General features: G+C 46.6%; 1 protein-coding gene across 32 annotated transcripts in view; it reads left to right on the top strand.

Moving 5' to 3' along the window:
* The window catches only part of LOC143352873 (uncharacterized), a 383,132-nt gene that overhangs the window by 251,519 nt on the left and 104,403 nt on the right, over positions 1–27,210 (top strand). For 8 of the 32 annotated variants that reach the window (XM_076785817.1, XM_076785814.1, XM_076785816.1 and 5 more), the window contains exon 1: positions 26,045–26,586. The exons of 22 other annotated variants lie outside the window; for them this stretch is intronic. In XM_076785817.1, the coding sequence (XP_076641932.1) occupies positions 26,279–26,586 (308 nt within the window). In that variant the 5' untranslated portion in view covers positions 26,045–26,278. Of the gene's footprint in view, positions 1–26,044; positions 26,587–27,210 lie in introns of those variants that run through there. 2 more of the 32 variants (XM_076785813.1, XM_076785841.1) reach the window with 2 other exon arrangements.

Raw genomic sequence — 27,210 nt, 5'->3', positions numbered from 1 at the left:
GCGATATGGGTCTATCGGGCCGCGACATCGGTGTGTACGAGGTTCTTCGGCTCTCTGTGGCCCCATGAGGAAAGTCTCCCCTGACTCGATAACCCTCGACGACTGGTCTTTGGGCTGGTTCGCAGAACCATCGGCCACAATGCGGGGAACAAAGGAGCTGCGGCGTCGACGTTATCGCGATCGAATAAAAATGCCGAAGTCCTTCGATACACTTGACATAAATCTCGGGGCCGATAACGGGGGCTGCGGTAACGAGCGATACGTCCGATCGTTAATGCCGGGTTACGGAGTTCCACGCGGCGCTCCGGCCATTTCGCGGAACAGTTTCCAATGGACCGATTCCCGTACCGGCAGCCCTTGCAGTTTCCTCTACCAAAAGATACAGTTGTTTATTTTCGTTCCGGTCGAATTTCGACTTGGAGCTGGACGGACGAAGCGACGACGTTGATCCTCGACCGCGGGGAATTACTATAGGTATCGTAGAACGTCGGAGGAGAATTTTCGAGTCGGTACGCGGAAAGAGGATTCTGAGGTTGAGCACTCATTCAGATCGCAACCGAACCTAACATCGAAATTGTGGGAAGGGATTTGCGGCTTTTTGTACTTCCCCAAACTTTCCGACCCTTTTCCACGGGACTGGATGACGTAGTCGGATGTCGGTGCGAATGGCCGGCCGTGCTTTCTTCCTGCTTCGATCTTTTCGAGGTGGAACTTTGGAAAAAGGTTTTCCACCAGTCCTCGTCTTGGTTTACGTTTTGCGTCCAAGTCGCTCGAGTTTCATTGTCAGAAACGAGAACAGCGTTACTTACGACCGCGACTACTGGTGCTGCAACACAATCGTCCCTTCCCGTGCTTTTGAAATTAAAAGTTCGCGAACGTTTAAAGGTGTTAAGGCACGCTATCTCGTTCTTCTCGTATGAGGAGCAGCTGTGTACTCGAAATTTCCGATCAATCGTTCACCGGTGTCCTGTGAATACGTGCTCGAATATTTTCTCGAATTCCGCGTCACACGCGCGCTCGATCGGAATCCAGAAACGCCGCTTGGGAAACGCAGTCGTTGCGAACACTGTTAAGAATTCCCGCCGCTACTCTTCCAAATCCCCGAAGTCTACTCTCCGGGATATTGCGGCCGGAAGTTCGGCTCGAGCATCGCCGTACCAATTCAGCGAGATCGGGCCGCTCCGTTGAAAACTTGGACAACATCTCTCAGACATCCGGCACTTGGTAGCCCGCCGAACCGTGTCCCCTAATTTTTCGGTTAAACTCGTCCGCATCGAGAAAGCTTGCAGAGCCGAAAGGCAGCAGTCTGGAGAGCGAAATGAATTACTATGGGGAAGGTTCGCCGGTAATGTTTGACCCCCCCGGTAGCTATGCTTTCGTCGTCGCGCGAATGAAAGGGATCCCGATGCGTCGATCCGCGATCGATAATCGACGATCCCCGCGCGAACTGTTCGCCGCCTGGTAGCCCGACTGCTGGAAAGATTGGACCCGGTAATATCGTCGAATATGAGCGAGAGATCGATGGCGGCAGCCCGGCAGACCTTCGACTTCTAGACGGATCTGATGCCCGATTGAACTGTGCTTTTACCTGAAATTCGTTTATCGGGCTCGTAGGGTGCACCCGTGCGTTCTATGGCGGCCGAGATACGCCCGCCGCCAATTTCATCAGAGAGCGCGACTATTGCGATTCCTACGGCGTCCTCGGGAACGTTTTACCCGAAGCAGCCTGATATCCCCTGCGTACGAAAATTCGTTTACCCCTCTTACTTTTTAACCACGACCAGATTAGGGTCGAAAAATAAACTGCCGGTCCGTGGAATATCCTCTTTCTACGTTCTAGTCCCTACAAGTACCTCTTTGCCTGTTGTCTGGAAACGGGCCAGCCAGACTAGCCTAGACTTGCTTAGAATAGATAATAAGTTCCACTACCGATTCAATATTAACCCTTCGGCGAACTGTACCGATTATAGCAAATATTTCAAAATTTATTACGCAAGCATTAACAAAATTCAAGATGTTCTTGCAACTGTAAATGCAAAACCACGAAACAAGCGATAGCACTCTGTATGCGTTTATATTTCTTGTCCAGGATTTCAATATTTGCCAGGGGTTTGTTAATTATTATGAGGGCGCGTGGAAACTGTGAAACTGTACTGGATATTTTCCTTTTAATCGGTAAGAACTCATTTTTGCACGCACTACACTGTTTTCTCGATTTTTGTCAACAACACGGGTCTTGCCAGCGACATATATCGTCCATGAGATACTATTCCTTATATATCGTCCAGGAGACAGCTTACAAGTGGACCTTTTTACCTGTTGTTTGGAAACCGGCCAGCCAGACTAGCCTAGACTTGCTTAGAATAGATAATAAGTTCCACTACCGATTCAATATTAACCGTTCGGCGAACTGTACCGATTCTAGCAAATATTTCAAAATTTATTACGCAAGCATTAACAAAATTCAAGATGTTCTTGCAACTGTAAATGCAAAACCACGAAACAAGCGATAGCACTCTGTATGCGTTTATATTTTTTGTGAAGGATTTCAATATTTGCCAGGGGTTTGTTAATTATTATAAGGGCGCCTGAAAAGTGTGAAACAGTACTGGATATTTTCCTTTTAATCGGTAAGAACTCATTTTTGCACGCACTACACTGTTTTCTCGATTTTTGTCAACAACACGGGTCTTGCCAGCGACATATATCGTCCAGGAGATACTATTCTTTGATCCACATCGTACCCGACCCGTATTAAACTCCTCGGCGTTTACGGCTCGCGGTAGTGGGGATAGTCCTGCGACTTTTATCAGCCAGGTATTTACGACACGTATCAAGAAGAGACTGTATTAGTAGAGTTACGGTATACATTGTTACATGCAGACGCCGAATGGAGAGTACACGGAATGATTTTTTAGAAAACAAAATGTTTATAAAAATCTTGTCGAAGAAACGCGCAACTTTCTCTTCCGCTTTGAAGCGGTAATGAAAATTTCGTTTGCAAAACATCAATATTTGCTGCAGACACGCAGTCTCCTGACGCAACGCCCAGACAGGTACAATGGTCCGCAGGAGACAATGCCGCGAGACAGGCGCGTGCGAGGGTGAAACTACCCTCCGTGGTTTTTCCCATCGCCCCCGCACTTCGCGGATTCCCCTTCTAAGGAAATGTTATGAGCCGCGACCATGACGGCGGCTGTTTTACGATGCCTCGTCTTTACGGGGGATTTTTACGCGGAATAAGACTCGCCTTTTTTTCCGACGGAGTCTGTTGATCGTCAATGCGTTTAATGCCGGCATGACGGGAGGCTAAGAGCAGAAGCTAAAAAAGTATTTCCCCTAACTCGTTTCGATGTGGATCAATCTGTTCGATACGCTGCTCGAGAAGTATAGACCCTTCGAACGGTACCTATTACCAACGGAGTGAAAAAGAATGAAGTAAAACTGAATTTCTTGTAGGACTGATTTCAATAAACGGAAAGGACAGTAATAATTTTCTTATTGTTATTACGTTATTTATCCGACCTGACGAATCGGAATTGGTTTTAGAATAAAATTGACCCTTAACACTCGAATGGCGACTGTAAGGCGCCACTAAAAATTGTATCATTATTCAAAATATTACAATATTAAATTTGTTTGTCTTTAATAAATTACTGAACACTTCTGTATTGTGCGAGTAAATTGCACCATTCTCGTATGTATACAAAAATATACAGGGTGAGTCACCAAACGTTAGCACCTCAAATATCTTTGTTGTTTCTAAAGATACGTAAAATATGGTAAGGACAAAGTTGAATGGTACAATGGGGCTGACACGATGCAAAAAAAAAATTTCGTTTTTATGTCATTTTTTTGGAGATATCAAGGTCACCTTGACTTTTTTAAATGGAACCACCCTTTTTTAAACACCTACAATGATAGTCCCTTTCATTAGGAATTCAGTGACTATAATTAGTCCAAGGTCATTCCCTGTATATAGAAGGGAAATATTCTAGGTCGGAAGAAATGTTTCGTTTCGGAGTTAAAGTAGCTTCGAGTGCAAAGGATTAACTTAATTGACGGCATTCTGCTCACTGCTACTCGTTAAACACCATCTCCGGTCTTTCGCGAGGAACCTTTCATTCGGTGGAACAATTTCATTTCTCATTCTGACATTTAGAAATGAAGCTACGACGACACGGATCGGATAATTTTCGCTCCGTTCGTTCACATGATCATGAATTATTTGTTGCACGATTTTGATAGGGTTGGAGACGAGATAAGTGAATAGCGAGGACAACCAGCGAAAAAAATTGGATTCGAGCGTGCCTCGGCGTGCAGGGCTCGTCGTCTCGGCGAGTCGGAGGAGGAAATCGCGCTCGCGGATAAAAGTGGCCGACAAGGCTGGGAACGACGTTTCCCCGGATTCGGAATCCAAGGGAGAAAATTGTGTATCGAGGCGCTTTGGCGAGGGTCGCCGCGAGTCGCCTGTTATTTACGTACCCGGCCAAAAACACCGTTGCTGGAGTCACGTACACGCGAGGCAGTTTCAATTTTCTCGAGGACCGTTCCGTGTTGCCTCGTCGGCTCCGCGGGGGCAACGTGCTTCCAGCAACATAGCTCATCTTCGAAATATCATTCTGGACGATGTCCAGGGACCGCCGCGCGCCGGTACCACACTGCCGGCCGATGCATTCCTCCGGTCCAATCAAAACGTGATGGACGACGAATCGGTCCCGAAACTGGGTAATAGGCCCGCCGCCGGCAGTCTTACGTGGAGGTTCGGCCGTGCGTAGGAAATAGAGTGCCGAGACATGAGCGCGATAGCCATTTTGATTTTATCTTGGTTCCCACCGGGGTGTCCCGTGTATAGTCTCGTGTAATTTGCTCCTTACTCGCGCGGACAGAGATGCCATCAGTTCCAATACTCTCGGTGGAATGTGCGTCGTTGTTCAGGCAATAAGTGCTCGCTTAAGGGAAGCATTTGTTCCACGATTATTGTTGTAAAGTCTTTAATCTTACATAAACTTAATCGGTATTATCATATTAGTTGGTTTTCTCGGATTAGCTCCGCTGCGAATACTGCCAATCTTAATATTATTAAACATATATATGAAAATTGTTCCAAATACGTTCATCCTTCTATTGTACCTATTGAAACAGTTATCAATTTATGACAGTAATTTTTTAAAGGTTGAAGATTGTTTTTAAGAAGTGGAGCTTGTACAAAGACGTTTCCAACGCGGTGCATTTAGTATATTTCTGGTGAAAATTTTTACAGAAATGAAACTTGGAATTCGAATTCGGAATTAAAATTTAGATTTCCGATTTCAACATTTTTGCAAGGGTTACATAGAGTTTACATACGAATGTCTTTTATGGCATGTTGAAAACAAATTTCTACACATGCTCAATTGTCATAAATTGGAAAGTTCGTCGCGAACGTTACGGAAAAAATTCTCTGAACAGCTAGGTAGGTATATTAAAGATTTCTGATCGCGAGTGAAACATAGAGAAAGCTTAATTTAACACCGTCCGCGCAAGAACTGCAAAAGCCTACTTTGTACCGTGAAAAAGAGACATTTGCGATGTCAGGGTTGCCGCGGCTATTTCAAATTAGGCCACTTTCCCGGATTAGGACCGATGATCTAGCAATCGGACGAGTCGAGTGGAGTCGCGAGAAAGTATTAATGTTCAACGGCGAAAATAACATGACTGGACCGTGGAAATCGAAAAACGGTGAGTTTCCGTCGAGCATTAGACCGACGAAAGGTGAAACGAGCTATGCGAAGAATAATCTGGTTAATGTATGCCCGTAGAAATACCCGTGAGCTCGGAGAAAGAGTGATTTTCAAGGTGGAAGTATGTCCCGATGTTGACGAATGAGGCTTGAAAAGCCTGAAAAGAAGGATGCTCCATCGGAAGACACTCGATCACCGATAGTTGTCGTTGAAATGATACACGGGGTCTAGGGAAATTACTATACATAGAATATCGGAGGAATTTTCGAGTCGAGGATACCAGCACACAGAAAGAGGACGCTGAGGTTAACCCTAACCTCTTAGCTGTGAAGCTCGATCTTTAAAGTCGGTCACAACATTTTTTTAATATTTTATTACTGATCACAATTTCTTTGTTTTCTTCTTGAAATTAACTATTCGAAATTTGCGAATACAGCGTTTACTCGATATGTGTCCAAAACACGGGTCCAGCCCGGGACATACATCTGCGAGGAGATACTATTCTCTGATCCTTGCCGAAAGAGGACAGTGAAGAGGCCTCGGTTCATGGCCCCTCACGGGGACTTTTATCGGCTAGGAATTTGCGACATATATAGAGTGAATACTGTACACGTTTTACGGATGAAGTTTTCGCATGTATCACGGCATTGCTGTAATCTGACTAATGCGCGCCTTTAGGAGCAGCATAAGCTCGGAGTTCGGAGCGGAAAGAGTGATTTCCGAGGCAGAAGCGTGTCCCGCCGTTGACGAACGAGGTCTGAAAAGCCTGAAAAGGAGGATGCTCCCCGTCGGAAGACACTCGATCATCAATAGGTGTCATTGAAACGAAGCCGATACCGATGCCGGTGTAAAAAGCCTCGGCTGCGAAAGGCTCGCCGCTGGTGTGCGAGCATCGCGACAAATATGGAGGCTCTGGGTACCGGGGTAGCTCGATATTCGAGGAATTAACGAGGAGGCGAGACGAAGCGCGCGTGGTATCGATTCCGCTCCTTCTATCGGAAGAACGCGCGACAGCTATTATATTTATTTGTTTCTTCTCGCGCGTAGGCGGCCGCGTGTCGCGAAATCGATTCAGCCGTAAATTTCCGGCCGCGTGTACGGCGAGGAACATCGATAAGTTGTGGAAGATAAGGTGCTCGTTCGAGCGCGTGTGCTTTAATTAGGCGACCAGAGAGCGTGGCTGCCGAGAAAATGGGAAATCGATGCGCCAGAAGCGTCTGCCGTGGGACGGGGTATCGTATTCGAAATTCGCGTCGGTTCATTAGCATTATTAGCGGAATTTGGCCGAGATGAAAGCGTTAACAATACAGCACAACACAAAGGGTACGCTAAACTACGATAGGCTGCGAATATTTCTTTCTTTTTCATCTGAATTATGACAAGACTGGACCTTTGTGCGATATAAAAATTGTGGACAGCTGCTGTGAGACATAGGAATTTCTTTCTCGCTTCGATCGTTTCAGAAATAACGTGCCGACATTCTTGAAATCAATTTTTTGAAAATGAAATTCCAGAATACCCTCTGAAGTGACGACAGCAAACCGGATTGCAGAAAATTATTCCGGCTTCGAAGCGTGTACGGAGACTTTTCGCTGCCTGCGTAAAAGTAACCCTTTGAGGAGAAACGCTGACATTAAAGCACGACAGAGTTTGTAATTTCTAAATCAAATTAGCTGAATCTTCAATTAACGCTCCCAACCCTCTTAACACTAGGTTTACGGGACCCGTCAAAATGACGGATTCTAACATTATTAATTTACGGTTATTGAGATTGTGAGGATCCATCTACGTGGAATTACTCAACAAACTTATTTCCTTAGGTATATATTATTTAAAAAATGGCTGAAAACTTGGATAGACACATTCTTCTTATATTTATAAAGTAATGTAAAATACTCGCTTTTAATGCTCCGTAAACCTAGTGTTAAAACAAGTGTAGGAATATGTTGAACTCCTACGTCTCAGGTGTGACGTATCGGGTGAAGTGATTGACACCGATTTCACTAAAATACTTTATCTTAGTTCGACGTCTGAAGCTACAATTCGATATTCGCGGTCTCGACAACTAACTCGCTCGCGACTCTCGCTCAACTGAACCTGCTCCGTTACGAAGAACAAAAACGTTACTTCGAAAAGCAAAACGTTATCGACGCGGCTCAGCGTCTCGCACCACACATAGTCGCATTCACAACCATACATCCTGACTCAGTCACACTCACATCCCTACACAAGGTACAATGACTTCTCGATATATGTCAACAACACGGGTCTTGCCAGCGTCGTGCATCGTGGGGATAATTTCGCGACGTTTATCATCGAGGCCTCGACGACGTATACCGGAGAAATCACTGTATTCGTCGAGGATGGAACGCGTGCGAGAGTATTTGGCTGTGGAACACCTCTTGCGAGAACATCCGTGCTTCGGGAGAGCCCTCGAAACGATCGGAACGGGAACACACGGGACGAAACGAAAGGAAAACAACGTTAAGTGCCCGTTCGCCTCTGTCAGTTTTTCATCGACCGGCCCAGCCCGCTCCCGACCCGTGCGCACGGCCCGCAACTCTCGATCGCGATCAACGGATGTCGTTTTTCTCCCACCGAACCGAAATTAACGTTCGACAAATTAACCCTGCGCTCTGCCCCGGGGAGCCGCGCCGCGGCTGCTTTGCGATTCGAGTGTCTGCCACTCGACGGGACTGCTTTCCCGATTATTGAAGTTTTCCCTAATGGGCAACTTTCCTTCGATGGGAACAGCAGCATTGTGAACGCTGAACGCGCGACGAGCGAACCAGCTTTGTCGAGCGCTCGGAACGGAACTACGATTGTCGGTGGTCTTTGTCGTCGTCGTCGGCAGGCAAAAGTATCGCTGCATCCTTTGACGCAGCTTCCGCTGAATCTGTGCTGTTGTTGTTGTTGTTGCCTTTTTTTCTGCTGCAATACACCTCTTTTAAATATCGACTATCTCACCTTGCGACTCTAAGGAACGGTTCGCGCGCAAACGAGAAAAATGTAGAGGCAGCAAGAACTGCCTCGGGAGATCATTACTCGCGCGTTAATTAGCTCTCTGTGACTAGGCGAGGCCGACGGCGTTGTGGCTGGTCGACAAACAGCGATTACGACACGGAGACCGTAATATTGAAAACGGTGCTTGGAAAAAATTCATGGATTGGTCAACATTTGTTCGAGACCGATATTTATTTCTCGACCATTCCAGAGAGCACGTTGACCCTTAAATACTATTACGTATCAAAATGTTTACACGCTTTCTAAGGTACAGCGATTTCTCTATATATGTCGCCTAGACCTGGAGGATAAATGCCGCGGAATTATCCCCGCTACCGCGAGGTATACTCGGTGAGGGGCCACGAATTTCTAGAGGCCTCGGTAAACATAACACGACGCTGACAAGACCCGTGTGACATATTGGTGACATATATCGAGAATTCACTGTACTTCTTTCAGGTCCTATATTGATCCTCCTACCAGACCTAATAGAAACAGCTGGTAATTTAAATTGTCTGTTGGAAAATTAGAATTTTAAATGAAAAGATTGTAACTCTGGGTCATACTGGACCCAAGTCCATGAAACGACTTGTGAAACAGCTGTTACAGCCGAAATAGGTGCAAGATTCTCGGATGCTAAGCTCAGAGTACACGCAGGCGGCCTCTGGAGCCGACTAGAACGTTATTCTCATGTTTCCTTGTGTAAAAGTCGCTCATAAACGTTGGTACGAGGGAAGAAGTCAGTTCGAACAGTGCTTTTGATACTACATGCAATTTCGGTCCGAGACGTCGGCGAAGGTAACAACGTAACAAACTTATAACAGCAAGGAGCGATAACAATTTGGCGTTTCCGCGCAAGAAACAACCCTAATATTATCGTTCCTCGGCGAGAACTCCTACGAACTCTTTCGTAGATAAAACCACGCCTTCGAGCACATCTTGCAGTTCCGAATATGGCCCTTCCCGTGCGATTTCGAACGCGTAAAATTTGTAATATAGGAAATGTTGTGGGAGACGTGAATGGTGAACGCGGTACTGGCGAATGTTATTATTCCGATAGATAAACAGGAATCTAAGATTCCAATATAGGATTGGCAATATAAGATTTTTATTCCGTGCGAAAAACCGTACAATATTCGTCGCCGATTCTTATAACGAAAAAAGACTATTGAAAACGGTGCGTCGGAGCTTCGAAAAAAAAAAGAATTATCCAGCAGGACCTTTTCAATAGGAAGACTCATTATGCGGTGCTGAAATAGCAGACTAACTCTTTAGATTGATTTTCCAACCGTAAATAGTTTCGGAGCTTCATTAGGAACTTTAAACTAGTTTTTCTCGAAACCGCATCTTCCACACTGACGCATAACGGATAACTAAAAAAACACTCAATCGACCAAGCAATTCGTTGTAAGTTTGTCCAAATAATATAACAATAATATTATTCTTTATTTATGACATATTTTAAAAGTCAATTTTCTGACAAAAGAAGGTAATTTCTCTCCTGAACGTTGGAACTCGTTTCATGTAAATAATAATTTCTTAAATAAGTAAACAAATACAATTACTAAATTAGTTTTCCGGTAGTTCAACGATGTACCTATACATCTTAAGAACGTTCGTCGCCGAGTTGTCGACAGTTTCCTGGAAAGAAATTCATGAATGTCACTAGCTTTCGTAGCTGTGCAAAGTGTCGTCAGATCAAGACTTGTACCCCCACTCTAACTTCCCCTTCCACCGTGCAATTCCCCATGCTTCGGTCACGTGACGCATTCCGCAGAGAGAGGGTAACCTTTCCCCCTCGATTCGTGCTCCCTCCCCTCATCTGGCGACACTGGCTGTGCACAAGCAGTTTCCCTTAACCCGTAAGCTAGCAACTAAACAAGTAAGTAGCTTTAAAGTGTCAATACTTAAAAATCGATACGTCCAAAGAAACTCGGATCAGTTTTACGATATTTTTCAAAATATATACATATTTTTTATATAACTATTAGGACCTTGAATAAGTTCTCGCTGTTTCTTTTACAAAATAAAAGCTTTTACCCAATGTCCTTGCTTCTGGATCATTCCTAGAACTTTTAAACGTTATGAAACAGTTGACTCATCTACTTGTAATGTTTTTCCAAGTTCTGCTAGCGTCTGACATCGATCTTGATCGAGTAATTCTTCCAACTTTTCGTCTTCAAATTTTTTCGGTGCGCCAGGACGTTCTTTATCCTCCAGTTCAAAATCATTATTTTTGAAGCGTCGAAACCAGTCTCTGCATGTCGTATCCGACAAAGCATTGTCCCCATAAGTCTCAACAAGAATTCTATGTGCTTCAGCTGCAGATTTCTTTTGAATAAAGTAGTGCAATAAAATTCCCCGCAAATACACTTTATTTGGCACAAAAGTAGACATTTTCAGAACTAAGAAAAAATTACTTTGTTTACACTAAAGTGAACTACCACACACTGAAATTTAAGGTTAGATACACTACTGCCTTGCATGTGTGTTACCATTCGAAATTCCACGAACGGGGTACTGCTACTGCCATTTTTGAAGAAACAGCGAGAACTTATTCAAGGTCCTAATATAAAATAATAGGATATTGTACATTTGGAGGAAATATTGGATAGTATTGGATAGTTTTTCATTGTTAAACAAATTGCTCGGAGAGAAAAAGCTTTAAACTTCTTCCAACTATGAATTATTTGGCGCTTGGGTGCCAGCGTAGGGTTGAAGCAATGCAAAGACGGCGAATCGGAAGAATAATTTAAAAAAATTGGTGTGCAGATCGAGCCTCGAGTTAATCCGTTTGCTTTCCGCTTGGTTCCGCGCGGACGGGCGGAGCAAACGGAAATAGAAATTCGGGAAAGTAACGCCGGCGAACGTTCGCGAGTAAATATTTAGACTGTAGTTAGATGGGTCTAATTATTTCCTAGTAGGGGTGCTCGCCGACGCGACCTTTCTCCGTGCTGCCGGGGCGGGTGCCGGTAAATCTAGGGGCATAACTCACCCCCGGAAATTCCTTGGAGGCGAAACAAGAAAAGGAGATGGTTAAATGGCTTCAACGAGTATTTCTTGGCACGGGAACGTAACCGTCAGCCAATGTTGAACTCGGCTCGCCCGAGGTGGACGCAGTCGACAGCCACCCCTGCTAGATACGCCTGGAATTTCAGCGCCCCGTATGTGGATTCCAGTCATGTCACTCACGAGAGTAATGCAGATGAGTTGAACGGACGGGCGTCTAACGCGATTCCGCGGCGATCCGACCCCGTACCAAACGCGAAAATTCGACCCATGTCATTATCAATTGCGCCCTGTTTAATTTGACCCTACAAAAAACCCTCATATTTCATCGGACTTCCCGCCAGAGAAATATCCCCATAAATTTAGTATCGAATTACGTGTATTAACCCTTCGTGGTCCACAGAGAGTCCCTCGCTTTGCTAAAGGCTCGCTTTACTGTCGGAAATAAATTCGAAAATGATTTATCGCCTATAAAAGATTAAGAGCGTGCATTGATTCACGGTTTTATGAGATAATTAAAGAATGGGAGTTGAGAGAAATATCTCCTTTCTGTCGAGAGTTTCGTAAGTTCGATAAACTTTCTTCAACGCGTAAACTTATCCGCCGTTCAATTACAGGTATTAACGATTAGCGGAGCAGATGAGAATGAAAAGACAATGTATCTCTTCTGCGCGAACGCCGAATGCTTCCGACCTTATTTCCATTTTATAGACTCGAGAACGTTGAATTACTGTTTTTACAGTGTGCTAGACGTCTCGATAGAATTCCATGTTGCATTTCGTCGAGTGCATTCGCTGAAATGCACCGGTATTATTTCTGCGGCCTCGTCGCGATTCGTAGGTTTTGTAGTCCCGGCGATATCAGTTGTTCCTTCGAATGCAGTGTATTAAAAAATATTGGGAGTATCGATTTCGGGATATTAAAGGGCTAACGATTGCGCCGGGCTAATGAAAACTCTCGAAATTCAGCCAAACCGTCGAGTGCAAGGGTCCGATCGTTTCTCGATCGAAAGTGCAAATAATACCGGGGCCAAGCAGATTGAAAATTCCCTCCCCCCTCCCCCCGGGAGGAATATTTATACGTATTGTTGTCTAGCTCGCCTATTGGATCCACGCTCCATTTGATTATTTCCGTGAAAGTTTTTCCGATGGAAGGCTTCATTTTCCCGTCTCTCGGAGTGTTGCGCATATAGCCTACAGCACACCGACAATTTTCTACCGGTTGTAGCCAGTTGCACACGGGGTGTACCAATAAATAATAACGAATAATGTTTTCTCGGTTGATGTCGTTTTCTTAGAAAATCGGATTAAAAAATGCGGCAACCACGTGTTACCCAACATTCACGAGAAGTAGAATTGCTCAACGCCTCAAAAAAAAAAAAAAAACTCAAGCTGTTTTGAGTCATTTAAAGAAAATTATTCTGGTTTTGAAGCGTGTACGGAGACTTTTCGCTGCCTGCGTAAAAGTAACCCTTTGCGGAGAAACACTGACATTAAAGCGCGACAGAGTTTATAATTTTCAAATCAAATTAGCAGAATCTTCAATTAATGCTCCCAACCATCTTAAAACAAGGTGCAGTGAATTCTCGATATATGTCAACAACACGGGTCTTGCCAGCGTCGTGTATCGTCCAGGAGTCCTCACGGGGCGTACCCCGCGGTGGTGGTGATAATTCCGCGACGTTTATCATCCAAGCCTTGGCGACATATGTAGAAAAATCACTGTGGTCCGAAAGCACGGTTTCGATATACACTCAACGGTATCCGGACACTGGCGAAATATATATTAGCATTGTATAAAAGTTATTGTCGATTTTGATCAGTTTCTTATGAAATATCTAACGTTTTAAATTAAAAATTATGTATGTGGAATGTACCAATACTACACTAAAATTAAATACCGGATTCATCGACGTATCCACCGCGAAGTGTCATCTTTTGAGCGGTAGTGTATGCACTCATAATTATTAATATGTTACCAAATAATTAGTCTCTTCGGTGATTCATTGCCGGTGTCACTTTCGAAGTAACACCTGCAAGAAAATCAATTTCCAAATTTCGTTGCTTCTAATAAAAAAACTATTACGGGGACCCATAAGTGATCAATTATTTTGAAAGGTACGACGAAGGTACGGACGCCGCCATTTTATTACAGGGTTGTAAAAAAGAATTTCTACTTTTTAGAATATTTGGAACACAGGCTTTATCGAAAACTGTAAAAGAATACGCGTTTCCTCTTCAACGATCGGCACAGAACTAAAGGCAAAACAAATTCTTTGCAAATAATTGATTACTTATGGGTACCCCTGATATATTCTACAGGCAGAATTTACAATTTGCCATAGAAACAGATATTGATTCCGGGCAATGGTACGAACCATTGCTGCAGCGTCTCGTCGAGTTTCGAACCTCGTCTCAGAGGATATTCTCACGGCAGCGGTCGTTGACAATGAACATAAAGGATTATGGCACCGATATCCTTGATAGGGCGTGATACCCGGGTCTCGAGACCTCCCCCGCGTCCCGTGATCCGTCAGGGGCGCGGGACTCTTCGAATTCCACATCGTCTTCAAGGTTATCGATCCCGTAGAACTCGGAGCAGACGGTGGCAGGCGACAGAGAAGCAGCCCGGGTGAGGAGGAAGAGAGAGAGAGAGAGAGAGAGAGAGAGAGAGAGAGAGAGAGGACCGGTGCGTGAAACACCGGGCCGCCTCCTCGACTCTCCTTTTCACCGGGGCGAAAAGGTTCCCGCGACCCTTCCCCGGGCTCCGCTCGCGGGTCCGAGACCCTCGGGCTGAGTCAAGGTCACGCGCCGGCTTCCGGCGTTTCTCTAGCCTCGAGGTGCAAAGAAGAGAGAGTGTGGGGGGTGGGGGGTAGCGCAGATGATCGATGAAAATTCGGGATTCCATTGAAAGAGGGGACATCGATCGACGGATCCTGCCTCCGTGACTCGTTATAGTTCGTCGAACCGAAACGTGGTGGGATTCGTGGTGCTCCATGGATCAAGGTCAGCGGCGAGAGACCACTACGAAAACATCCGTCGTGTGACCGCGATGCGACGACGTGGGGGATGAAGAGCGGGGGATGTGGATCGGGGGAGAGGGTGGGGGTGGGTTGCAATGAAAGAAGGCGGGACGTAATAAATCAGAGTTACGGGGCCGATGATGACGGGGTATCCGAAGGGTTGACGAGAAGAAGATCGAAGGGGGTAGAACGGGGTTGGGGAGTCAGCTGGCGTGGGCGGAGGAAGAAGATCAACGACGGAATTAACCGGCGGTGCGCTCCGAGCGGAGGTGGCGCGGCTGACAGAGCGCCGCGCTCGCCGGAGAACAGGAGAGGAAGAGGAGTAGCCCGAAGGTGGAGGGTTGACCATTTCGGGAGTGTCGGTGGTGGCGGCGCACGGCTGATCGATGCAACAGCAGCGCCGCTGCGTGGAGAGGGTAGGAGACGTTGGTGGTTCCGTTGGAAGCAAACGTTGACGGGGGTGGGGGAGGCAGGCGCAACGCTCGCCAACAGTGCCGCCGCCGGCAGAGCTTTGCTCTCCCCTTCCACTCTTCTGGCTTCTCCGCATCCCTCCGGTTCCCTCTTGCACCCTCTGGTTTCCTCTGGTTCCCTCTGATTCCGTCCCTCGAGCCGCTACAAGCGTACTAACCGAGCGGCGCGCGTTCGCCCTCGACGTTCCACTCGCTGCACCCCCACGCCCCCCTCTCTCCCAACTATCCATCTCTGTCTCTCTCTCTCTCTCTCTCTCTTTCTCCGTCTCTCTCGGTCTCCTTCTCTCCGTTTCTCCACCTCCGCAAATTTTCAGAATAGGGGTTGCAGCGACGCGATGCGCGTCGTCGCTCTTTCCCTCTTTCGTCCTACCCCTGTTCCTGAACGGTCGTCCGCCTCGCTCGCTCGCTCCCACGCGCCGTCACCCTCTCCTGCTCCCTCCCTCGCGGGCTCAGTTCTCGCCTGAAGACCGTGCGGTGTACAGGTGATCCGGCTTGTGCGTGTTCACCCTCTCTATGCTCGAGTTTGTTCGCCCGCTGGCCAGGATGACGTGCCGCGTTGCCACGAGGACGCGCACTCTCTCCTGCCGCGTTGTCAGTCAGGTGCGCCAACCCCTGGCTACTTTTCACGCCCTGTACTCCGCGACGTGTGTCCTTGCGGAGGACACGCGTGGCACGGCAGTTCGCCACTTATTCTCTCGAGCGACCGCGTCCCGAACGACGTTTCTCTCTCTCTCTCTTTTCCTCTCTCTCGTGCGCGCGCGAGTTCTCTCTGTCTCAACGCGACTCCTGCGAATTACATCACTGGAAATTCGTGTTAGTCTTCCGTAACACGCTTTTTCCCGTTCACCGGAGGACCCTGTGAAGTGTCCTTGATGCTTCGAGGTTCCTCAGTCCGCTCCGTTCTGCTTGCGAACGGTACGCAGGCATCGTATGGTACACGCGATAGCCCCGAAGACGTCCTCCACGTCACGTGGGTATGGTGTTCGTGCAACTCGACGATGTTCAACGTTGTGAAAGTATTTCTCCTGCGATGGGAATATCTGTGGTGCTCGGAAGGATCGTTTCCGTTTCACTCGCCGAAGGAGCCTGCCACCGTCCTGAGAAATGTAGGCTATCCTCCCGAAAGACGATTCCCACCGAAAAGCTTCCTTGGGGGCGAATCCGCTGCGGCCATTAATCGTGATTTTCCCTTCACGTGGTTCGGGGGTCTTGCTTTATTGCCTGTCGTGTGTCCGAGGATATCTTCCGCGGCCAGGAACGCGATATATACCTACCTGGTCACCAAGGTAATCGATGCCTCTTTGCTATGCTGCTCCCGCAGAGAAGCTGTGCTCGAAATAAAAATATCTCGGAAACAGACGAACCGCGTCTTCGATCAGTCGTGACTTCGATTACAATGCTTTCGGATCACGTGGCCGCTGGTAGTCTATCCGGATCCGTTTAGGGTCTGTTCTCGATGGCGGACTCCTTCGCTGAATGTCGTCGACAGGTTCCCCCGTCAGTCTCGTTTAATATCGGAAGAGTTCCCGACGTCGGACGAGAAGGCCGACGATTAACGTAATTGATGGCCGAGCGAATTACACATTCGAGACAGGATGATTTGCTCCCTTCGCGTGGAACGCGGAGGCCGCGCGAGCACCGGCATTAAGCGGGGCAAGGAGCGACGATTCTCACGGTGCTCGCCAAATAATAGGGGGGGCAGTAAATTAGCTCGGGCTTGTGGGATCTGCGGCGGGATCCTCCGGTCTATCAGCGTTTCACTTTTTCACCCCGCCGACCCTCCACGTGCCCCTAAATCGTTTTAATCCGCCCGCTGTCCATGTATTTTCCGCCGATTGTCACCGGATAACGTTTCTTCGATCGATCTGCTCGCCGCTGCTCCCCGGCTGTATAATGATTTCGCTGTTACGTTAATGGGCCCCGACACGCTCGCCAATTGCTAACGCGCCCTTTGCCCACGACGCGATCGCCGAGATCCAGAGATCGATCCGGACACCAGACTCTCTCCCACTATCGTGGCTGCTTTATCGCAACTAACACGCTGTCGCTCCTCTTGATTAAACTTCGCGTTCAATTGCGCAAGCAGTTTAAATTGCCCATGTTTTCCGCCACGAAGAACCGGGCCAAACATTTCGTTTAAGGTCTCCGATCGATTTGAATATAATTTCCACGATTTTTTCCGTACTTCGAATTCAGCGCCGAGTGTGCGAAAGCGAGCATTGTTCTGCTTCGTTAGTGCACGATGAATATAGAGTCCGCGTTGTACGGGATCTCATGAATACGCATCGCACAACGGCGAACGTGTTAATTATTATCATCGACGACAGCGCGGACGACGTCGATTCGATCCGAACCAGATTAAAAGCCCGTCACCGGCGATGCTCGATTCTCAATCGCTCCAATTGAGCAAACAATAGGCCACGATGTTGTTCCGATAGACCGATTCGCGTAGCTCGAAGCCTTCCGCCGAGCTGGAAAAAATAAAGCGTCTTACACGATAATCGATGAATTACACGGCTCGCGTGCGCTCCGCGAACAGGAACGCGGCTATCCGCGTCAGACGTCAGAAGAATCGTGGCATTGTGCTCTATTTCTAAGGCTGACGGAAGCTCGCGAGCTGGCATGGTCGGCGTCCGCCTCTGTTTAGCCCAACGCGCGCATTAGTAACAGTCCACGAAGCTGCCGGGCTCTTCCATGTAGCGGTTCTCCCCGGATCCCCGATTTGCATTCAGCCCTTCGAACCGCTCATTCGATCTTTCCAATGTTCCAATCCGACGCTTCTTCGAACCGGCGATCTACGTGCCTCCGTAATCACTGGAGACACGCACGGAACTAACGTTCTCCGCTGGCAGAAGACTTAATCCCAACCTGACAATTTCCGTTCGTCGATTCTACGAATCAACGAGATTTATAGTAGGTCGTCCCATAAGTTCGTGCCGTGGATTTGTTTATATTATTCACGATTGAAATTTTATAGTGACGGTATTGACGTATTTGCCGAAAAGGTCAGAAGAGGTTGCGGAGTGAAAGGGTGATTACATATTTTATTTTTAGAATGTAAATGGTACGAGAGTAAACGGCACGAACTTATGGGACGACCTAATACTTTTGCGAGTTTCGTTGGGATTGCAATTTCAGTTAGCTCCTTTCTTAGCCCAGATATAAACATGATCGGTTGTCCTCCGTTGTCACGTCTCTAACCGTTTCAAAAAATTGAGATTTTAATTAGCACTACTTTCAATTCAGGGCTCGGACCGTTTCACAGATACTGCGGATCTTCCTCAGCCCTGTCGAGGGTTGTTCCTCCGAGCGTCTCACGCTTTAATCTCCTTCTTAAACTGCTTTCTTAGCTCAGATATAGGCATGATGAATTCGGTGGTTCTCATGGCTCGTTCATGAATCTCCGGATTTAGAGTCTCTAACAGTTTCAAAAATTTGAGATTTTAATTAGCACTACTTTCAATTCAGGGCTCGGACCGTTTCACAGATACTGCGGATCTTCCTCAGCCCTGTCGAGGGTTGTTCCTCCGAACGCCTCACGCTTTAGTCTCCTTCTTAAACTGCTTTCTTAGCTCAGATGTAGGCATGATCAATTCGGTAGTTCTCATGTCTCGTTCATGATTCTCCGGATTTAGAGTCTCTAACCGTTTCAAAAATTTGAGATTTTAATTAGCACTACTTTCAATTCAGGGCTCGGACCGTTTCACAGATACTGCGGATCTTCCTCAGCCCTGTCGAGGGTTGTTCCTCCGAGCGTCTCACGCATTAATCTCCTTCCGGCCTAATCCGCCGCTGGCCACTTCCGGGGTTGATTTTGCAAACCTTCTTCATCACTGTCGAGCCTGTCGTTCCCGGTTCTCATTCATAAATCTTCTGGAGTCTTTTGCTATCGGAGCCCTTCCACCGACCACATTGATCTCATTTAGCGGTGAGATAGTACCGTGGACATCATTGGCTGGAACATCGTCGAATCCTTGACCCGGAATCGCTCTTCCAACACTTCTACGGAACACTTCAGCCGGCTCGCATCCGGAGCTATCCCCTCTCCCTCACTTCAGAGAGATAGGGGAAGAGTTATCCGAAGGCAATTTCCTCGTCAGCTCGTCGGAATCGTTGACATTTGCGGTTGAATTGTCTCGGGTTGCCTTTCCAGCAGTCGCAGAGCGGTTGGCAACGGTACTAGTGTCATCGACGTCAGCTACACGCCGCGATCCGCCGGAATCGGGGATTTCCATTAGGTCGCGAAGGTTACTGGTCCAGAGAATCGGCCGGCGGATCGGTAGCTGGGCAGGAACGTGCCAAACCTGTCCAGTCAGGGATCTGTTGTCCCCGTTCGAGCAAGCCCGCATCGGGACACGCGATAATCCGACGCTCGTTTCACGCGCCGACGATCCTCCGGGCAAAGCCGAACCGAGTCGGGTCGGCGCCGACTTTTTTACGGGAACGCGCGCCGCTCGCGGAATGCCGGGGGATGAGGGGCTCGTTTGAGCAGCCCGCGATCGCATTCCCCTTGTGCAATCGCGTACACTCCGCCGCGGATCCGCCGCGCGGAAAGAGACCGCGAGCCGCGAAATTTCCGCGCGTCGACCAAGCCGTTTCCCGTTTTCACAGGAAGAGGTTAGGCTCCTCGAACGGCCAACGTCGAAACGGACTCGAGCGGCGTTCCCTGAAACGGAAGAGATTCGACCACCAATTGTCTCGGGAATTTCCGGGCAAGTGGCAACCCGACACGGAAGACCGCCGGTTTCCACTGGGCGATTATCGGGCCGAGTGATAACGTCCCGATTCCCGGAGACTAGGCACAGCTGCGCGCCTAATGTCCCCTTGTACCCGCTGTTCTCTCGATTAGCTCGCGAAACCGCTCGGCTGGGGAATGATGCGAGCTTTCTTTGATTAAGAAGGGATTCGCCTGTGAAGCGGGGAAATCTAATGTTTTCACTTTTAGTTGAAATTTATTATTTTGTCGGTACAACTCAAGGTAGAGAAAATATTTATATTCTGGAATATTGCGTCGAATTGCTTAGAATCGTTGTTATTCTATTCCTCAGTGCCACCATTCTCGTGTGAAGCAGAGAAATCTAATGGTTTTCACTTTTAGTTGAAATTTAGTATTTTATCGGTACAACTCAAATTAGATAAAATATTTGTATTCAGGAATATTACATCGAATTGCTTAGAATCGTTGTTATTCTATTCCGCAGTGCCACCATTTTCGTGTCAAGCAGGAAAATCTAATGTTTTCACTTTTAGTTGAAATTTAGTATTTTATCGGTACAAAGGTACGTCCGAAAATTAGATAAAATATTTATACTCAGGAATATTAGATCGAATTGCATAGAATCGGTGTTATTCTATTCCGCAGTGCCACCATTCTCGTGTGAAGCAGAGAAATCTAATGGTTTTCACTTTTAGTTGAAATTTATTATTTTATCGGTACAACTCCAATTAGATAAAATATTTGTATTCAGGAATATTACATCGAATTGCTTAGAATCGGTGTTATTCTATTCCGCAGTGCCACCATTCTCGTGTGAAGCAGAGAAATCTAATGGTTTTCACTTTTAGTTGAAATTTAGTATTTTATCGGTACAAAGATACGTCCGAAAATTAGATAAAATATTTATACTCAGGAATATTACATCGAATTGCTTAGAATCGTTGTTATTCTATTCCGCAGTGCCACCATTCTCGTGTCAAGCAAGGAAATCTAATGTTCTCACTTTTATTTGAAATTTATTATTTTATCGGTACAAAGATTCATGCGAAAATTAAATAAAATATTTATACTCAGGAATATTACATCGAATTGCATAGAATTGGTGTTATTCTATTCCGCAGTGCAACCATTGTTGGCGCGCTGTGCGGCACTCGTGTCAATCATCGGATCCGACAATTTTGTTCCGCCTTCGTTAACAACCGAGTTATAATTGGCCCCAGTTAGTGGATACATCCTATGAAAAATATGAAACGGTCTAATTAATCAATGCATCATACAGAAAGAAACAGAAAATCAAGTGTCGTCCCTGAAGGGTTAGTCAATAACATATTTTCTTAGATTCCATATTGCTTTCTGTATTGGATGTTGTCACGCTAAAAACATTTACTGACATTTAGTTATTCCTCATAGGAAACGTACATGGAAAAACTTTCTAGCCCAGTGGAATATAAGCGTTTGATGAAAGACTTCCTCTCGGAGAAAAACGACTCTGAAAGTTCATCCAGTGCGCGTGCACTTGCCGAGTCTCACCCCAACGGGATTCACTGTAGACTATGTTTCCTCCTGCTCGTGAACTTTCCTCAACATCTATACACGCTAAGCGACGGGGGCGTGAATTAAGAATAAATTTTCTTTTTCAGAATTTTGTATACTCTAATACTGTTGGAAATTATATGTCTACGCGGTTGCATACGTGATTGTGTGTATATTAAATCTCTACGATGTGTTCGAGTGCGAAGTGCTGTTATTTGAATTTTCCAAATTCTATAATGATCGTGTAATGTGAATACCAATATTGTTTTATAAATCAGAATTCACCAGTGCGAAATTCGGAGTGACAGTAATGATCGATACTCTGTGAGATAATTTGTTCCACCGCCAGGGAGAATGTCAGAGAAAAAATACAATCACAATATTATTCAAGGGTAGAAATGGTCTACAGTGAAATCAGCGGAATTGGGACATGATTAGGTGCGCGTGTACCCGGCGAACTTCCAAATTGCTTTCTCTCGAAAACGAAACCGAACATCGAAAACTTCCGTTGAAGCTTTTGTGTTTTTGTTACGCAAAAGTTGTGCTCCCCGTTATGTAATTTCTCGGCGATTACTCTTCCATTTTAGTAACTTCGTTTAGCATGGAAAGCTAAACGCTCGTTAATAGAAACCAACCGAAATTCCATTATCGATTAAACGTTCTAGGTTCCGTAAAACCAACAAACGGTGTCTAATGAGAAAAAAATTCAGAAATTTCATCCGCATATTTCCCATTAATTTTTTCACGTGGAATCACCGGCCAGCCCTTTGTACCGCCGGTTACTAATAGACACGGCGTACATAAACCTTTGTTTTTAAGGCACTCGTAAACCTTTCGTTTTTATGGTCGTCTTTATTTATAGACGCATTACGTCCGGCTGTTTTGATGAAATGGTATCCGAGGATTTAGTGTTGTTTGTTCTAATGTGTTCGAGCATCCATGTCCGGCCTGTTAGCTTCCCCGGATCGTATTGAATCGAGGAGAAATTGATCGCTTCGAGTAAAAGAAAAAACTTTCTTCACTTTTTTCCGGAAAGAAAGTAGATAATCGTAAAGCCAGTGGGACATTTGACGCACTTTTTGCGAAACTAATGGATCAAGTTGGGGTTCGAAGCTCAGCTGCGGGTCGCACGCATCTGTCTCTTAAAGTGTATGTGCGACTCGGAAATAAAGTGCCCGCAGTTGCTATGTTCTTAGGCGAAGGGCACGCGAATTTATTTGGCCGTGTTATTGCGTTTCGCGCGCCTGCGTCGCGTCCGGACGAATTTCCCCGTTTGGACCGTGCGAGTGAAACTAAACGTAACTAATTAATGTCGTAACTGTTGGAACCGCCCGTTCTCCACCGCGAGCGTTTTAAAGCCGTCCGTCAGTTGTTCCATCGGCAAACAATCGACAACATCCATCCATCACCGAGCGCCTCCCCCTCCTCTCCACCCCCGTATCCACATATTTACCTTATCATCGGTATTCAACCGGTCCGGTGAATACACACCGTGCCGTTTTTGTGTGTTCAGTTTTGCGCGTAGATGAAATTCAAATACGGTTTCCTTAAAGGTTCGCTGGCACAGCGAAGTCTCCGGATACGGGATACGTATTTACTCCCTCGCGGGACACAGTTTCATCCGGGGCCTTGTTGCTCCAGGGCCGCATTATCGTTACTGCTTCTCGAGAGCGGGGCTATGGATTGCGGTTCGACAATGTAATTCCGTTGTTTAAATTTGCAATACTTTCGCGGCGATGCCGGGGATCTGGTAACACAGTGTTCTCCCGTTTCCGTCTTAAAGTTTCTTTTCAACGGCTCAGTTCAGTGAGCATGCACGCAATATCCATTAGTCTTTGGAAAAACTTCCTGCCGGAGAGTATCTTATTATGCCCGAGGAACTCCTTTTAATCCAATATAGCGGTGAAATCAGCTAGGCTTATTTCAATTCTCATCTCCAAAGACTTGTGACGTGGATCTGTAGAAACGACAGAAAGAATAACGTTAACGACACAAAAAGAAGACCGTCGTGTACGCGGTGTGATTGTTGTTGGCCTGCGAACGTAACATCTGTTGATATTATTACGTTTTATAGAATCCGTACTTAATTCAAGGATTAATTGCATCGACCTGTGGCAATCTTCCAATGAACGGCCCATACATGACTTGCATAGATGTGCAAAATGTAGTTTTGTAAAGTAAAAGAGCTGTAAAATCAATATTTACTACTTTCTCTCGTATTTTTTCTTTTGAATGAAAATTTTCTTCAAACTTTCTCTACACATCGTGCAGCTTCCTTCCAAGTTCATAAAGAAACTCAACTCATTTGATAAAATAATCCCATTTTTAAAATTCCATGAATCTCATAAATCGGATTTCTAAACTAGTTACACTTTTTTAGATGTTGTATGGAGACTCCTTCGACTGACTTTTTAACCGAGAAAATATTTCAACTATTATTGTACAGGGTGTTCATCTGAAAACATTCCAGCCGAATATCTCGAAAAGTATGAAAGATGTTAGAAAAGTGTAAATCACGTGTCCAAGGACTTCGAGGGGGAAAGAGAGAGACAGTATCAGTTTTTTATTTGGGTAACGTTTTCAAGGTCATTTGAAGGTCAACTTTGTATTTTCCAATGGAAACCTACATCTTTTATTATGAGATCTTATTGTACGTAAAAAGACCAGCAATTTTCGTAGGATACCTTTTTTATCCGCGCACTAGAAACACCCAAGGAGCACAATATTATGACAGCGATAGCACCGATTTTGTTAACTATTTCCCGTGCTGGGACAGGACTATCAAAACACAAGCTATTTCGACCGAAAGCTTAATTTTGCTTTTCCGACTGTCCGATGGCTGGGTCTGGAAAGTCAAGGTCATCGGAGCGGACGTCTACCGTGGTTGCAGTGCGAAAAAGAAAGATTCGGAATAAAAACCACGGTGAAAACTGTTCGACGCAGGCTTCCATCTTCTCCGAAAGGTTCGGGAGGCAACATTTTCGGTTCGCCAGGCGTATTCTGGCCCGTGGAGGGTTCATTCAGCCGTGGTTCGTGCGCCGAAAGGGCAAAGACGCATCGCGGGGCTGTTTTGCCGTCCGAATTAATAGCCATCGGTGAAATTACTCCGGCGTAATGCAAACGAGAACGCCATGCGATGGACTTCCGTGCACGGGGCCCTCACGACAATCCAACGTTGGCCGTGCTGTCGTGGTCGAGGGCGGCCAGTAAATTTTCAAACGGCTGGCAGGCGGCCAGACGTTTTTACTACGGCCCACGAAACGTTTCCTGGTCTCCCCCCACCCCCACCCCCGCCCCCAGTAACTAACACCGCCTATCGTGCTTGTGCCGCGAGTAGCTTCCCCCGGCACGTTCGCCGTGCTTTATGGAAACCGGCCGAACACCCCCGCACCCCCTTGCCCTTCCCGATCGGTTGCCGCTTATCCGGGGCTCGCGCGAACGTGTTTATGCCGAGGCTCCTGCAAAATTTGTAACCCACCCCCGAGAAAGTAAATCAGACCGTGCTTCCATCCTGCAAACTTTTTTGTCCGGTTATCTTGGCACTCGCACACGCTCCTCTTCCTCCCCCCTCCCCCACCCCAAGCATTGTCCATTTTGACCTTTTTTTGCCATCGGCGCACTGTAGGCCGTTTCTGCAGTATAGGTGGAATCAATTGAAAAAATTTTCATGTCATGAAAATAGATTAAGGTATTTTCGCAGGCTAATTAGTTGATCGAGACAGACCGAGCGATGTGAAACAAATAATAGTCAAGTTCAAGGTTCAGTTTTCTTAGCGTCCCGAGTGTCGACGCCACGTTCTGTCTCCAGGCGAATCGATTCTTATGGCACAGGCATTTATTTACTTCTTCTAAAGAAAAACTCTTATATTTTGACCTCCTACTAAAGTCGCAATTCACTGTTCCACGTGAGATAATATTTGACATTTTTTATATCGGACGAGGATGAAAATGTAACTTTTTCTTTCTTGGCACACGCACACACTTCCCCCTAACCGTTGTCCATGTTGACCGTTTCCGCCACCGGCTAGTCAACGCCGACGTCTCTATCCCTTCCCCCGCTTATTCTTGAAGAGGTATTCCGAAGTTCAGCTAGCATTGCCTATCGTGCTTGTATCGCGCATAACCACCCCCCGGCACGTTCAGCGTGCTTTATGGACACGGTCCGAGCCCGGTGTTGCCGATCGGTTGCCGGTTATCCGAGGCTAGTGCTCGGGAAAATTTGTAACCGATCCCCGAGGAAGTAAATCAGACCTTGCTTCTCCCCCAATGAACGTCTCGTCTAGTCGACTTGGCACACGCTGCCCCTAACCGTCGTCCATCTTGACCCTTTCCGCCGCCGATGGTTCGATCCCTTTCACCGCCTATTCTTGAAGAGGTATTCTTAAGTTCTACCGGTCGGCGCTGGTTCGAGCAGCTCGCTTTTAGAATCGGGGTCAGGGAGCGTATCGTTCTCCGGCAGGGAGGTGAACAGAGGAGATCGTTCGGGATCGCGTACGGTCGCTCGAGGATCCTCCCCAGACAGAATCGAATCCGTCGATGGATGTTCGATTAAAGTCGAATACCCTAGGTGTAGACCAGCGATGATGTGGTTCGGTGCGCGGCGGCTTTCGGTGTCGGTGGTGCCGCGAGTCGTGGGTTCCCGAGTGTGTCAGGATCGCGATGACGGGTACTGAGTGTGGCCAGTGATCACCAAGGAATTGGACTCCGCGAATAGTCACCGGGCGAGGATACGCGCGGAGGACAACGTAGAAGAAAGAAAAGGCTGGTGGTCCGCAAGGGCCACGGCCATGGGGGAGGCAGCATGTTCTCCGAGCTGTGCAGGGAGACTCTGCGGAAGGCAGCCGTGTGCTACAGTTCTGGTCGTGCAGGAAGTCCATCACCTTCACCACCAACGTCTCCGCCGCCATCTCCCGCCAAAGAAGCAAAGACTACTGCCAACATTGACTTGGCAAATGTCCGTGACGCCTGCCGCGACGCCAGAGATTCAGGGACCAGCGGCAGACGATCACCCCAGCAAACATCCTCAGGGTCGTCGACGGAGTACAGGGACTATACCGGAAGGAGATCGCCCACCGCCTCCGGCGACTCCAGGGAGTACGTTTACGATCGGTGCGAAACGATCCCCCCCCCCTCCTCGGCGTACGAAGACTTCCTGTTGCATTCGGTTTCGATCATTTCTGCCCGCTCGCCTGCTTACCGGACGCTGGGAACAAGGATTGACGCCTCGACGCGGAAAGTTTTTACGCTTCTCCGATCACTCTCGATTTTTCTTCCGATTTTCGAAGTTTTATTTCACTGTTCTGCTATTATTGATATTATATTTTACTTATTTTACATGTTACAAGTTTCGTTGTAACGTGCTTGATTGGAGAGATTTGTTCGGTAATGTCCTATGAAAGCACGTTTGAAATTTTAATAATTATAAAATGGAAAATCTGATCTGGCGTTCAACTGTAAAATATCAACAGTACGGTAGAAAATATCGACAGCATACAAAATGTAATAGTAATTTTTAAGAGCAATCATTTCAATTGGGAATTAAAGAAATTTATTAGATCTCTTTTTAATATAGTACAGGCATTTAGAAGTAGCTTAACATTAATTTTTGATAATTGCTCGACTACGAACGTCCGTTCAACGAAAAAAGAATACTAACGATGTAGAGTGTATTAATTCATAATTCATCTTCTAATTAAATCAAGACAACCAAATAAGTAATTACTGTGGAAATTA

Source organism: Halictus rubicundus, chromosome 3 (assembly GCF_050948215.1).
Source record: "Halictus rubicundus isolate RS-2024b chromosome 3, iyHalRubi1_principal, whole genome shotgun sequence".
Taxonomy (NCBI): Eukaryota; Metazoa; Arthropoda; class Insecta; order Hymenoptera; family Halictidae; genus Halictus; species Halictus rubicundus.
Note: the sequence above shows the minus strand (reverse complement) of the source record. Positions and strands in the feature narration are given on the sequence as shown.